Genomic DNA, 16,317 nt, shown 5'->3' with positions numbered 1-16,317 from the left:
TGCTTCTTTTGTTTATTTTGACATGTGAACACTAACACTAATACTAATTGTTTTCCTCCATTAGGAAAAACATCTTGTAAGCCAGAAAAATATTGAATTTCCTTTTCAGAAATTATTGTTGTTTTTTTTTTTTTCTTTTTTTTTTCCAGATGAGGTAGTTTTAGAATGTTGGCTGCTGTTGTTTTGACCACAATAGCTGTCTGAGCTTCCTAAACAGATGTCTGATGATTGTACAGCAATGCCAATACACAGACAAGTGCTTTTGGCATGATTATTCTCAGATATTGAATCTAACAGGACAAAACCAAGCAGTTTTAAGTCTTGGCACAGGCTATGAGTCTGTAGCTGTCAATTTATAACTGGCGCAGTTATAAAAACTCCACACAAATAGTAAATCTTCAAGTAGTTTGCTTGCAAAGGGAGGTGAGATCAGTTTTCCTTGAGCCACATACACAGGTGCAGCAGTACCACCCAGAGGCCACTGCTGTGCTGGACACTGCACAGAGAGAATTTAGTCCCTGACCAGCAGAATTCAGAGACTAAAAAGGCAAATAAAATAACGAGGCTCAAAAGAGATCATCTGAAGACATTTCTAGTAGTATGAAATGAAACCCCCAAACTCCCACTCCCCTGCTATTTTGTTCTTACCAAATCTGACCACAGGTAACTCTTTTAATATTGCTAGAAGGGACCATGGCATTAACAGAGATTAATAGAGAATCATTAAGACTGCTTTTAATTATAAATTAGACCAATCCGATGGCATGGAGAAATTGATAAAATCATAGAATCATATCTTAGAATGGTTTGGGCTGGAAGGAACCTTAAAGATCATTTAGCTCCAACCTCCCTGCCATGGACACAGACACTTCCCTCCAGACCAGGTTGCTCAAAGCCCCATCCAACCTGTCCTTGAACACTGCCAGGGTTGGGAAATCCACAGCTTCTCTGGGCAACCTGGTCCAGTGCTTCAGCACCCTCATAGTAAATAATTTCCTACTTATATCTAATCTAAATCTACCCTCTTTTAGTTTAAAGACATTCTCCCTTGTCCTATCACTATACCTCCTGAAAAATTATCAGTTCCAGGATGTGTTCTTGCTCCTGGGACTGTTCCCATACTTTCTATCCCATTGTAATTCCTGAGGGGTCAATAGGTGAACAGACAGTGAGTGAGCAGGCAGTACAACTATCCTGTGGTCCGTGGGCTATAAGAATCCACCCTGCACAGATTGGAACATGTTATATTTCACACAACAGACCCTTAAACGACCTGGTAAAAACATAGGTAACACTGGGGGAGAAATTGAACTTGGCCATCCCACTTTCTGGGTCAGTAAGCTTTTCAAAGAGGAGAGTAACACCATCACCATGACTTTAAAAGATGAAATTTTTGAAGGGGTCTGATCTTCACAGCACATGCCTAATATGCTTTGAGAATATCTGCAGATTCTTCTCCCTGAAATGCACAGAATGTTTCTAAGTCACAATTTTACTGATGTGGGAGATAAGAACTGAGTTGCTCAGACAAGGCAAAGAGCAAAACATCTTGATGCCTTTCAAGTTAAAGAAGGAAATATCTGATTACCTTAAGACGTCAAGGATATTCATCAGTTAAGCAGCCAAACAGAGCATTTTTGGTCAACAATTTTAGACTTTGGCACATCAAACCTACCTAAATATTAAGTGTCTTTATCCACTGTCTTTATGGAATGAAGTGCCTCTCTGGTATTATGCTGCTGTGAAGAAAAGCAAGGTGTTTGGGTACAGCAGAAAAGGAGGCTACATTTCTCCCTTGTAGTCTGATACTGACTTGACTGGAAGCTAAAACTGTCTCCTGGTGTAACTGAGTAGTTACAATGAACAACACTTATGATCAAAAAGCAAAAACAATGATGAAAGAGAATACTTTTTTATCCTAAATAATAGGATTACGTAAAAATATCAAGAAGGGAAGAGAGGGGGCATAGTTCTGACCTATACACGTTCTGAGGAAATAAACTGAACACATGAAACTATCCCAACACAACATGCATCTCCACACCAAGAAGAAACATATCGAGTTGACCTTGTCAAACTCACAGAGATGTTTATTACAAGAGGAAAAGGACTGGAGGACAATGCTAACACGTTTGTCACTTTGCTTCAAGCACCACTAGGGAGGGGATGCTAAGAGTGTTCTGTAAGGACCTATAAAGGATAAAACAGGATACATTACTACTCTGAACGTGTACTTGTGACATTCCTTGTTCATGTGAATATCAGTAGTTTTGATACCAACTACATGTTTAAGTGCCTCAATATGTATCATATGCATTATTTCACTCCTTTTCTCCTATTGCTTGATCTTCCCCCTGTAGAGCTATGCCCAATCTTTGTAAAATAAAGTATCCATTACACATTGAGAAAACGTGCCTGATGAATCACAAAACCCCACGTAATTTAGTATATTATCTCTCAATACAGCTTTTCAGTCTAATTTAATGCATTATTGAAGATAACGCGTTCATTAAAACAGCTGCCAGCAAACTATTCGTTTGGATTGTTTCGTGGAAGCATTAGTCAAAGAGAAATAAAACACCACATGCTAATGATATGCAAAAAGGACAAAAAACAATTAAGTTTTGATACATTGGTATTGAGATGTTAATATGATTTTATTTTTTTTTTAACGAGTACTGCTATCCACGCTTTTATATAGGAAATATAAAGCAACACATAACCGGTGTTTCTTTTCAGGAAACTTACAACATACAATAAAAAATAACAAAAGAACAAAAAAAAAAAAAAGGGGGGGGGGGAGGCAAAATTACCAGGGCTGTTCAGCAAGGATGAATTAATGAGCACAGAATTATTATTTATTGTTTCTGTATTGCTATGTCTCTGTCAGTGAGCATTTAAGTAGCAGATATTTGGATCCACAGTTTTCTCCTGATCTCCAATGAAGACAACTAAAATCCCCTCAAACTATGTCCTGGATTCTAATGTACTAGCTCAGATGAATATCCAACATCTTTATCTTAAGGCAACTCAGCCTTAGCAATAACTGTTGGTCTCTGAACAGGACCAAATTTATGACCCAATATTAAAACATCTCTACTGATTTTCTCCACCTGTTGTGCAAGTCTCATTACCCTGTTGAAGCATTGGGTAATACTGAGCGTAGTTTAACTACAGTATGTTGTCAGCAATAAGCACACACACACAAAAATATTGATAATAGATTTAATAAAGGTACTGCCATTAATTCATAAGATTTTTTCATAAAAATAATGAAAGCAATTATCCACTGTTTCATGGCTCTTTTTCATATAACAGTACAAACATGCTTTAAGCCAGGCAAGACAGATTGTATCATTATTCAGCTGAGGGTCCAATGGTTTAAATTACACATAAATTCATAGCTCCTGTCTCCACTAGTGTAGGTGCAGTTGAAGAGAGAAAGTTTGGCTGCAATAATTGTTCAACACTCTAGTGTTAATCTATGGCTTTGGCACTTTCTGACTTTCTAAGCTCTGCTGAGGTTCAGCAGCCTCCAAAAGCACCCTAATGCTATCATATTCATGTCTAAGAAATCCTTTTCAGATGATAGGTAAGGGAGGAAAAGCATTTTTAAATAACCATGATCTAAAACTTCTCAAGGTGGAGACTAGTAGTTAACACCTTTGTTTCTCCAGTAAACCACTGAAATAATTATTATTTTAGACAAATAATGCAGATAACAAATTAGTGTTGCAGAAACATATTATAACACAGAATGAACTCTTCTTTCAGTTTCTATACCTCAACAGATGCACATTGTACAAAAGGAAAAAAAAAAAAAAAAAAAAAAGAAGTTTTCACCGTAGGCTCAACAGAAGCAGGGCATCTGGCCTAATGGAGATGTCTAAATTTCAACTATTCACTCCAGTTTCCTCTGCAAATAATGGAAAGTAAAACATACGTTCAGAGTATGGGTAACCTCATCACAAAATAGATGTTTTCAATCTGACCAACTGAATCATTTTCTAAAAATATCTACTTCTCTCTAGTGACTATAAAGACAGAATAGATTAAGTAACTTAAATGTAGATGTCCACACTGTAGGGGTTTAAATTTAGGAGAGATTAATCCATCCCAGGTGTTCAGATAGGCGGATTAAAATAGCAGAAAAGATAAATACAACAACATAATGTCACAGTAAGTATGTAATTCCTTGATTTCATGGCAACTATTAGTGTGCACATAAAAAAGAAAAGAAAAGAAAACAAACAAACAAAAACTAACAACAACAAAAATGTAATACAATAGTTACCAAGCTTAAAAATATGGAGTCTGATACTAATAATTTAACCCTCCTAATAATTTTTGTCTAGCATCCCTCTGTAGTTTATAAAGAGAGATCTATTTTCCAAAGATTATTTGGAAAATCAATAATCTTAAAATTATGATCTAGGTTACTTGGGAAGAATCTTACTCTGGAGACTGATGTCTGTCCTCAAAGCATGGAGAAAAACCCACCTCACTGAGTATGAAACCAGTAGCTTAAAATGAATAGATGATTTTCAGATGGCTAATCTTAGATGAGATTAATCCCATTCACACCACATAAAGATAACAGTTCCTTACTTCTGAGGAGATGTGGTTTCTGAATAGAATACAACATCCTTCAGAATGGGTGTGTAAGTTCTGCAGTTCGTAACTTTTCAATAAATTATCATTAGTTTTCCATACAGTTTAGCAATTTCAGAGATCTGATGATCACTGAACGACATCTTCTTTCACTTTCAGGAATGTGTGTATGAAAAGGCATCTAAATTCTCCTGGAATTAATTCTTTTAGGAACAATGCAGTAGGACTGCATTTAGAGTACTTATTTCTAGAAATTAAAATTGATAATTTTCCACAGTGGTTTGAAGTAGCAGGCCAATACACTTTACTAAACATTTGTGGAACTTCTTTGTCTTGTTTTCTTTATGTTAAAATTAGTAGATCCATTTTTCTGCAAGAGAGAAGAGATTGATCAGAAATGCCAAGCACATAAACATTCTCTAAACATCACTGAAATTTAAGACAATTAATTGTTTTTTAGAAAATCTGCTGGAGTCTGCCTGTCACATCTTGTCATTTGCTGAAATAGGATATATAAGTTTATAACACTTAATATGCATACTTTGGCATTTCTTTATACAGTTTTGTAACTGTCACAATGCCTTACTTTTTTAATCTGGACTCACTCTTCTCATCCAATTTTGCAATGGTTAATAACATTATGGTTTTTAACAACACACAGTGTTTGATATAATAACAGTTTACATGATTTTCTCCCAAAATAAGTACAGAGGTGAACACCAGTTTATCAGAACATTTCATTTAGGTTTCCATTTGTCTTTATTTGGTACTGACATAGTATTAGAAATTAATAATTGCCATGAACAAAGAAGACTTAAAATGTAGCAACTTTTAGAGGAGTTAAAACAAAAACTTCTTTCTTCAGCGTGTTGCATGTTTGTTTACTCACTGTCCTCCTCACATGGGAAAGAATGGCACTCACAGTCTAATATTTTCATTATACTTTAATAGATTTTGTAACTGCTTTTTTTTTTGTGTGTGTGTGTGTGTGTGTGTGTGTGTGTGTGCACCAATGACTACATTAGGTGAAAATACCTCAGAACCCTGGCTTGTTCATTTCAGAATAACAACCTGATCCTTGGATACCCCTGAAATACATTCTTGTGACTTTCAGAGCAAGATTTATTTGCCTTACTGTAGGGTCTCCATTGACTGCACAGGTAGGACTCTACAGGTTATAATGAGAGGTGAAGACATCTCACTCACAGTTACAGAATAATTATTGTTTCTAGAACCTGGGCTTGTATATAATCATAAACAACTCAGTTAAGCAATTCTGAATTAAATACTTTGAAAAGATTTGTGTACACAGATAAAAGTGAAAGCAGTAGCTGCATTGTAATATATTGAAGTTATTTGAATGAAGTTCTTTATGCTTTTTTCCTTATGTTCAATATGATATATCTGGCATCTTACCTTTAACTTTGGAATAGCAAGGCTCACAATGCACAGTTTGTCTGTAAATCCAAATGCTGTCTCCTGCTTTCAAATCTTCCAGTGGTCTTTTGCATACTTCACACTTCAATGCACAAGTAAAAGTAAAAAGAAAAATTAAAATAAAACCCTTCACTATTCATTCCCAGCTTGCTGTCTTTCAGGAAGTAAACATACCCAGACAAGAATAGGGGTTATGAGAACTGCTATATTGTCAAATCTGAACTTTGAAAAAATAGGTTTCATGAACACTAAACTAGACATCTAGTTAGATATCTGTCTCAGCTGGTTCCCTATGTTCTATTTACCAAATCCTTCTCTCCCCCAGACATTTCCAGAGGGTAATTTCTCTGTTAGCATAGAAACTTATTCTAAAATAAGATGATTCACCCTGTCAAGGTCTTTTTTTTTTCATTGATTAAAGGGAGCACAATCAGACTTAAACATCCATCATCTTTAGGAAATCTTATTTCAAACTGTTTTATAATAACTTATCTTAACCATAAAATATGTTACCCATTACTGTAGATTCCAAAGATCGCTGTAATAAATTTATGGAAAAGCTAACTTTTGAGATACAGAAGTATTTTCCCTTTTTCATATATGAAACTGCACAGATAAACACAGATGCTAACTTGCCAAGTTCACAAGGAAATCTTATGGTGTATCAAATAGCAAAGGAATTCTACTTACAGAACAGAATTTTGACCACCAGAGCAGTTGTGGTTTTTTGTCTGTTTGTTTGTTTGTTTTTCCTGATTGAATGAGTGAATGGCAAATTCTGGTTTCTTTGGATATTTTATTCACTGATAAATGAAAATGAGCATTACTTTTACAGCTCTGTTCAGTAAACAAATATTCACCCATCCCAGAGGGTTGTATGTTTTTCCATAATTTTCACAATGGCTGTCTATTCAGATAAATTTCAACTGAGAATCTTTATTAAAATAAAAAAATAACAGTCTTATCCATAACCTGCCTTTGCAGCTAAATGAGTAAAGAAATTGTTTAATGTCAACATTATGGACAAAAATAAAATGTGAACTATCAGATCCAGGATCCAGACAACATGCAATTATTGTATTTTTCCTATGCTCATCAGGGCTAGCATGAAATTGAAATGTAGTTTGACTGATGTGTTAGAGCACAAGAGATCACACTTTTTTTATTTTTTAATCTTTTTTTTCAGTATTACAGAATTATGTTTTACTATGCCTTTTCTAAATAATCTTCTGATATTAAGGTAGTACTGCAAAAAACTCTGCTGTCTCTTCTCCTTTTATGTTTTCTTTCATAAATCACCAAAACAGATGACAGGAATATTTTCAGAGCTTTGATAACCAAGATCAACTAGCATTTTTATATAGAAAAACACCCTAGAACTTACATTATTTGCTCACCAAACTTTTGCCATATACCTTTACAAAGAAATAAAGACCTTGTAAAGTTCTTTCAACTGCAAATCTCTAATGGATATGGTATTCATAAGATGCTAAATGAATATTAATAATGAGGTATTGCACTACTTAGCTAAGTGCATAACTGTAAGCATGAACCACAGACCTACATTAGTTGTTTAATTTTCCATCAGTGCTTTCATAAGCATGTGGTTACACAAAACTTAAGCTGAATTTTGCTGGCCAGACACATTGCCATTTGGGAATAGTAGCAAAAAGAATACCATCTAAGAAATAATCTGAAATATTTAAACAATAGCTCAGCTAGTACCAACAGAAGATGTTAACACTCCTAACTGCATAAAAAAGGCCCATTCTTCTTTATGTGGATTCATCCATCTAAAAAGAATAAAAGCAAACCTGAGTCTGTATTTACTTATAAGAACAGTTTTGAGCTAGACAGGAGCCAGCAGTGTGTGCTTGCAGCCAGGAAGGCCAACTGTATCCTGGTTGCATCAACAGAGAAGAGGCCAGCAGATCCAAAGACCATCCCCTCTGCTCTGCTCTCACAAGGCCCCACTTGGAGTGCTGCATCCAGGTCTAGGGCCCCCAGCACAAGAAGGATGTGGACCTGTCAGATTGGGTCCAAAGGAGGGATACAAAGATGCTCAGAGGGCTGGAGCACCTCTCCTATGAAGAAAGGCTGAGAGAGCTGGGAATGTGTGTGGTGAGGCACTGGAACAGGCTGCCCAAAGAAGCTGTGGATGCCCCATCCCTGGGGCCATGGGAGACTGAGCAGAAAATAAACTATGCTACTGAGGTGATTTCCCTGAGTTTTCTTTGTTACAGTAACAAACTGCACATGGAGATGCAAGCAGAACCAAGATTAATTTATCCTATAGCATGAACTATCCATAGCAACACAATTTTAACCAATACTCTGATCCCAATGGGTAAAATGATTTCACCCCTGCTACTTATGTTAAATACCTCTTACTAATGCCTTTGAGTATGGCTTTCCCACAAAACCATGATTTCAGAAGTCACGCAACCAAGTAAATCCACGCAACTTCATAGAAAAGTAGAAAAAAATAAATAAAAATTACAGTATGATGAGACAGTAAGTATGATATAATTCACTATATCAGACTGGAAGTATATATAACTGAAGGCTTATAAATGTGTATGACATTCCGGTCATGTCCTGCTGCATCCTTTATCCTTGTGGTTGTAAGAGAAAGAAAGGAGAGGCAGGGAGAGAGAGAAGAAAGTACTGGGGAGGGAAGAGAGAGACTAGAGACTAGTATTTCCTGGATTAATCTTCTCCTCCAGTGTGCAAGCCTTCCTCTTCTTCCAGGTGGGGAAGGCCTAAGAAATCTGTTTATAATGCAGGTATTACATTTAAGTTTTATTTCTTAGTAGCAGGTGAAATCTTACCTTGAAGCAAGTCGAATGACAGCAAATCTGCAAGGCATCTAAGATCATTTTGGCATCTATGCCCAAGGGCTTCCTGCAGTATGTACATATATCTTTTCCAATTATACTCCTGTGTATATAATATAAAATCAACTGTCAGAAAAAGAACTACCACTGAAATCTCAAGGATAAAATTGATAAGCTTAGTGCATTATGTGGGAAAGACATTAGTATAATGTACAATGGCCATAAATGTAAAAGAGTCACACGTGTATTTCCTCCATTCTAGTTGATGTGTAATATACATGCCCCCGTGATGGGCCAATCAATGAACATAATTGCCAAATAGCAACAATACCTTGAGAAAAAGAATCATTTTCTTTGGTGAGCAGAATTATTTCAAACAGTGAGACTGTACTAAAGAGAGTACAAACAGAAACTGTACTAAACTGCTGAATGTCTAGGAGCATGTATGTTAAATGGGGATGAAGAGGAGGGTAACGATTAGAATATTTTAATTGCAAAAGTAAATTGGTAGTTGAACTTAAATTGCTATCATTCACTCAGTCTGGTATAGAATTTTCCTCTATGCTGCAAAAGTGCCTGGAAACATTTTTTATTTATTGTACTGCAGACAGAAAGCCTACTTTCAAGGCAGCTATAGGGAACATATGCATAAAACAGCCCAGCTGGCATTCATAAGAATTATACTTTTTTTTTTTTTTTCCCTCATTTCTTTTTGCATCCTCATATGACATCAATCTGTACTTTCTCTAGATTGGTGTTGGTGCTGTTTTTGCACTATAAAATTAACTGGTCTTGCTCTTTTCCAGTCCATGATAAACCATTGTACTCATTCCTTAATCATTCCCAGAGTTCCTTATACTTACATTGGCAAGAATACAAGTTTTTATGTTTCTGTATGTTTCCAAGCAATGGGAATGTCCAAAGTATCTGAACTGAAAATAGCAAGCATATTTACTTTTTTTTTTCCCCAAGAGATAAGATACTACTGATTTGAGGAAATATGTTTCTATGTTTGGGAATGCATTAACCACTGTGAAAACATCAAGTTTTTAACAACATTATCATGTGAACCTATTCCCCTACATCTGGGCTTAAATTTGGTCACCACAAACAAAATTTTGTTTTCATAACGGAAGGAAATTTTGTGGAGTAAGAAGGTATAAAAGACAGAAACCTACATAATCACAAAGCCAACTCTACCACTTAAGGCACTGGCTATTGTTTTAGATATTTTAAATGTCAGCTCTGACAAGCCTAACATAATATTAGGCTGCCAAATTGTGGTAATGATTTGATGGCAAGATCCCACTGAAAGAGAGCTTTGTATGAAAAGCTGCCTGACTAGCCTAATGATGACTTCCACTGCTCTCTTTTGTCTGAACACCTGAAAGCTTATGTAAAATGTCTGTGCCCTTTGACACCATATAACGTTATTAATGTGTACTTACCGATCAGAAGTAGAGTAAACAGTTTTGATGGTATTTCCAGTTATATTTTCTTCATAGGCACGATGTGATGATTTGCTATGAAGTAGTGAGTACATAACAATTACTAAATAGTACTTTTATTTTAAAGGCTTCACTACACTGACAGTATGACAATTAAACATGTAACATGCTTGTAAAAAAATCATCATGCTTAGTGATTTATTTCCTTCTTACTTTTTTTATTTTCCCAACCATCGAGAAATACATATCACATAAAAAAAAAAAAGTAAGTTAGACATGAAGTGTCTTTAGACTGCACTTTGTTGTACGATTCCTCAGTATTTCAAAAATGAAATCCACAAGCCCACTAAGTGAATTCTACACTATTGTATTGGCCTTGCCTGTGCTCACATCCCAGCCTAAGTGATACATATCAGGAAACAGTTGTATGTCATGTTTTTTGTTTGTTTTTTTTTTTCTTTTGCTAGTCCTCAAAGAGCTGTCAAATAGCCAAACAAAATTACAATATGTCCCTAGAAGTAGAATGAGGGTCTTTAAAATACAGGCTGTTCGATGTGTTATTTGTGTTCCCTACAATAACTGTATTGTTCCTTATATACAGATTAGGATGGAATACACTGAATTTAGCTACCATTTAATTCTTCCTTTTTTAACAGCCCCAGGTCTAGCTACTGAACTGTCAGTTTTGTTTGGCATGGAAGGGATGAGCAAGTATGTGACAGCTGAAGAAGCCATCTTGTCATACATGTTTTGAACGTTTCTGAGCTGATTTAATTATCCTATTTCTCCAGAAATTCATAAGGTATATGGCAATTATTACATTTCATATTATGCTAGTTTAATATTCAGTAATGTTGGGATTTTTTTTAATAACTGTATATTTGCAGAACATACCTATTTTCAGGGAAAGCATAGCAGACCGAAAACATGCATGTATAAGGTGTTACACAACCCAGGTATACTTTTCCACTTATTTGTCTTTTATAATGTATATTTGTCATATTTGATTACTATGCCACACCATAAACGCATTAAAATTGCAGATGTAGTGAAAAATGTAAATAATGTTTTATTTTTGTTTTATAAATCATAACAATATTCTTGTTATTCAATAATAAAGTAGCAAACCTGGATTTGCTCATCAGACAGAAAGCATCTCCTCAGGTGAACATCCAATGATTTCCCCTTAGCAAGAGACCTAGTGTTTAGTCAGTTCTGTTAACTATCCCTATATCACATTTTTTTTCACTCAGATTTGCAATATGTGTGTTTCTAGGGACAGAGTCCACATAAAGTAAGAGTACTACAAGAGAGAGGGTTTTAAAAATAGTTTGTACCCAGTTAAAAAGTCAGAAATGCCCCAATCACAGCTTCAGTGATTGGGGTGAGAGAGGTAGGTACATGGATTCAGATTCATCCCATATAGCTTTAGGAATTTCACAAGGCACCTGAAGAACATAATGCTTGTCTTATAGTCTGGAAAAGAAACAAGCCCTCCAACCCCATGGTGAACCTAGCATCCGAGTAACGTGCTGGAAATAACTTTGTTCTATTGATTATATAAGAATGCTGGCTTAACTGCTCATAAGATTTCATGCCCCAGCTACATTTCTAGAGCTACACAGGCTATGTCTTGCCCTGCCCACCCTGTGCACTACAGATATGCTTTGTGGGCTTCTATTCATGGAATTCTGGAAGCAGAATTTGGAAGAATTTGGAAGGGGGTTGGGCATGATTCTGGAGATCAGTGTGAGATTGCCCTGAAATTTCTTTGTTAAAGATGGCTTCTCTTTTTTTTTATTTTTTTCTTTTTATTTTTCTTTTTTTGTAATTTTTTTTTAAGAAGTGGCACTTTAGATGTTATGGTTCTCAATTCATTGTCCACAGTACCTGATCTTTCTTTCACTGTTGCTGGAGTAGCTTTTCTCTGGGAGATTATTTGGAGCGCTTGGACGATTTTCATATGTTTTCTTAGTTATCCTAAAAAAAAGTGACAAGAAAACAAAGGCTTTAAAAATCCTTTTCAGCTACATAGCTTTTAGTTACACTTACATCTATAAATGTAGAAGTTTGTGCTAGTAACAGCAGGTATAATAAATTTATCTTTTTCTTATTGTTGTTAAATTGTTGCTTGTGAAAAGTAACAGAATCAGACCTATAATTTTAAGCTTTCCAGTTTATGTTGGTAGATAAATTCATATCAGAAACTTAACTTAAATTGAACCCTATTTTCCTTGAAGTTCCCAATGATGTCTTCTGCTGTATGGTAACGTTTCAATGGTTGATAACATTCTGCATGTTCTTAGACATAGTCTGTAATGTTTTATCGTTTTTATTGAATTTTAGTTCCAAGTCAGCAATGGGCAATTTTCCCCCCTATATATACTACAGTGATGTTTTTATTTGAAATGACGAGCTAAACAGACACATAAACTCTTATTTGTACAAGCAGGATTATGATACAAGCAGAAGAAATCTTGTCTCCTGCAGTTTTTCATGCCATAAACGTGATATGCAATCAAACATAAGAATAAACTTTGTCAGACAAATTATAGGATTTACGTAGTAAGCGCTAATAATTTTCTTGATTTTACCAAGCAGCTCAGACAAAGGCTGCTCTTGTTTGGTTCTGCCAAAGGTTATATTCTGAAACAACTTGATGATTATAAACCTTAACTCTGAATGTTTGGTCTGCAGCTTGATTTATTTCAGTGAGCTTGCCAAGCTCTGAAGCTTTGCTAAATGAACCTCGCTTAGTGCTGGTCACTGTTTTATATGCATAGCATGCTGCATGAAGCAGCACCCTCTATTGTGCTTTAGTCCTAATCTGGCAGGCTTCTTTTCAGAACTAAAAGAGAAACTCATTCACTGTACCTTTTCAGTAAATGTTTCTCTGGTCATACTGTCAAGAGGGACTGCTAGGATAAAAATACTTATATATATATATAAAAAAAATGTACTCGTGTAGCCGTTTTTCTTCATTATTTAGATATAAAAATAAATGGAAGACTCAAATACCATGTTACTGGTACCTGAAAACATAATACTAGCTTCACATTAGTTGACAAGCCAGTAGCATTTTTTAAAAACTATGAATGCATTTACTTATGTTTCTTTGAGAAGCTAATGGCTGAGTTCACAAAATACCTAGATAAGTACAAAAATACTTATGTGGATCTTCATTTTCCCTCACTACAAGAGATAATAGGTTTGAGTTATTCATTATTGTTATCAGAACACATGCAGTTATATTGCTATACTTGGTTAATTAGGCACATTTTAGAAATAATATAGATTATTACTCAAGTTATGCAAATTCTTCTGGTTTGTATGAGAATTAGCATTTTCAGGTACCACACTAAACTACAACTCTTGATATTAGGTCTTAAAAATTTAGAGAGAATTGTGAATTGAGTCTCACCCCTTTTTGCTTTGGTCATCAGCAGACTTTACTACAGTGAGATCACCACGGTCCTCATTCCTGTGGAAGTTAGAAACACCTCAGAATTAATCAAATTATTTGATCCAACTTAAGCACATTAAATAAGTTGAATCACTTATGTTAAAGAAAAAGATAGTATACATTTAACAAAGATTTCTCACTACACTCTGTACCAAAATTGTTTCAAATTACAAATTTTTAGTTAATTATGAATTGTTATCAGTTCAAACCTCAGTATTTTTCAAGTTTTTTTCCAGTGTGTCACTACAAAAGTATGACTAGCTACTCAAAATTGTTAAGTTAAATCCTATATAGGATTGTATAATTCAGGTTGTATGGGACCTTGGGAAGTCTCTAAACCTCTTGCTCAAGGCATGGGTAGCACTGAGTTATGACCAGATTGCTCATGACTTTTTCCATTTTTTGCTCATGACTTTTGACCCCTGAAAGTCTCCAAGGATGGTGATAGCACAGCCCCTCTGGGCACCCTGTTCCACTGCTGGACTGTCTGCCTTATATCCAGTCTGAATCACTTGTGTTGCATTTCATGACCATTGCATCTCATCTTGCCATGCTAGAGCTGAAGAGTCTGACTACATCTTGTAAATGGACTATGGCTATATTATTTTGACTTGATAACATAATTTCATTTAGTACAGGCACCAGTACCGTGAGCTATAGATATGGCTGCAAAACTGTTATCTGCTTTATTGATATATCCAGCAGAGATTCCTCTTACTGTTATTTCAGTCTGTATATATTCTCTAGGACACTATATGACCACATCTATACCAGTAACTAGTAACTCACTGGCTGTGAAAAAAACGATTTGATGATAATATTTTTATTAAATGGTCTATAATTAAAAAAAAAAAATGATCCTGCATTGACTATTAAGAGTTACAATAATATAAAAACTAAGTGTCCTCCACATTGAATTACTTATCTTTATTATCCTATATTTAATAGGGAATTTTAAAAAGTTAGATGAAATCAAAGTATTAATTTTTACTCCCCTAATGATATTTATAGAAGAGAACCTATTAATACCATTATGTAACCAAATACATTTTACAAGAGTGTAAGGGAAAGATGACAGTCTTGCCTCCTATTTTTCTGAGAAGCAGCATTTATTTCAGCAAAATCCTCAAGATCCTTTCCTCTGAAACAACAAACAAATACAGGCGTTACAATATTCCCTCTAGCTGGGAAGAGGTAAAGTGTAATAAAATAAAGGAATGTATTTATACACACATTTAAAAGGATAAAATTAAATTGTTGGCTACATTTATGTTCAGCATTTGCAGACACTTAAGTTCTTGACTATAATTAGAAAATATATTAACAATTTTCCACTGGCAAGGTAAAGATCTGTAAAATTAAACAAAAATTATTATCTAGTACAGACAAGAAAATACAGAAGGTTTTGTTTAAACATATCAGTGCAATAGTTAAAAACTCTTCTTTGCCAGTGGAAATAGTAAAGGAGAAACATGGACCTTCCAAATAATACAGCATTAAATTACAGACTCCAGTTCAAACATCCTAACCACAATAACTAGACTAAAAGACTAAAAGACTAAAACAATCATACTTCTAAAGACAACACCTAAAAATATGTCCAAATATCTACATAGTTTTTGCTTCTGGAATGACAAGAAGTTATCTGCGTGTGTCATCACTGTTAGCAATGAAAGCATTGATTATGTCTGTCCATGTACTGAAAACTAAGTATCCAGAGACTCACAAAGTTCACACATAAGAAAAGATTTTCTTTTTTTTTTTTTCAGAAGTATGATGAAACTAGATGTAAGCTTTGCCCCCTTTGCCTCTGTTTTTGTTTTTTAACAGACTTTAAACTGGTTCCATTAATTAGAGAAAGGACTGACCTATGAAAAACAGTCTAACTGATACAATAAACCCTAATTCTCTTTAGGCAGATGAAGGGAGAGAAGGCAAAAGGCCCAGTTAACTCTATGAAGCTGATAACATAGTTGGACATTTCAATTCATAATGGAATTATTAATCTTGAAACTCTGTGTGTCTCCCAGAATTAAGTAGTATCTCAAAATCTTGGCCTCTGTCCTAATAAATTCTCTGTGAATTAAAATTTGAAAAAAAAAAATCATATGCAACTTACAGTTTGCTGCCAAGTGTACAAATGTATAATGTATATGCATATATGTCATATTGTCTACTACAAAACAGATGATCACATCTTGGCAACATTTATGTGCTGCTTCTGTTTAGATAATCATTCATGAAGATATCTGCACAATGTTAGTGTTATATGTGAGAAATATTACATAGCTCTTACTAGCACATTATAATATTCCATAGCTCTTATAGTACTGGGCAGTTCTCCATTCTGTATGCTGAGGGGCTGCTTACAGACCACAATAAATTTGTCCTGAAACACACTGACCTGACATGCTGTTCAAAGGCATACTTTCAAGCTGCTCTTTATAGCTTACTTCCCTTAGTGACTGAAAAGCTTTGTTACACCCTGTTGGGGCAACACTCATAATCCATGATTTCTACA

At 35.0% G+C, this 16,317-nt stretch overlaps 1 protein-coding gene across 6 annotated transcripts in view; it reads right to left on the bottom strand.

Annotated features, from left to right (window-relative positions):
• Nucleotides 1-3,211: 3,211 nt before the first annotated feature.
• SCEL (sciellin) overlaps nucleotides 3,212-16,317 on the bottom strand; it is a 96,165-nt gene continuing 83,059 nt past the window's right edge. For all 6 annotated transcript variants that reach the window (XM_068676715.1, XM_068676719.1, XM_068676710.1 and 3 more), the window contains 7 exons: nucleotides 14,881-14,937; nucleotides 13,755-13,814; nucleotides 12,224-12,313; nucleotides 10,334-10,408; nucleotides 8,880-8,988; nucleotides 6,028-6,130; nucleotides 3,212-4,981 (listed from right to left, as the gene is read on the bottom strand). In XM_068676715.1, the coding sequence (XP_068532816.1) occupies nucleotides 4,965-4,981; nucleotides 6,028-6,130; nucleotides 8,880-8,988; nucleotides 10,334-10,408; nucleotides 12,224-12,313; nucleotides 13,755-13,814; nucleotides 14,881-14,937 (511 nt within the window). In that variant the 3' untranslated portion in view covers nucleotides 3,212-4,964. The remainder of the gene's footprint in view (nucleotides 4,982-6,027; nucleotides 6,131-8,879; nucleotides 8,989-10,333; nucleotides 10,409-12,223; nucleotides 12,314-13,754; nucleotides 13,815-14,880; nucleotides 14,938-16,317) is intronic.

The sequence above is a fragment of the Anas acuta genome, chromosome 1 (assembly GCF_963932015.1).
Source record: "Anas acuta chromosome 1, bAnaAcu1.1, whole genome shotgun sequence".
Taxonomy (NCBI): Eukaryota; Metazoa; Chordata; class Aves; order Anseriformes; family Anatidae; genus Anas; species Anas acuta.
Note: the sequence above shows the minus strand (reverse complement) of the source record. Positions and strands in the feature narration are given on the sequence as shown.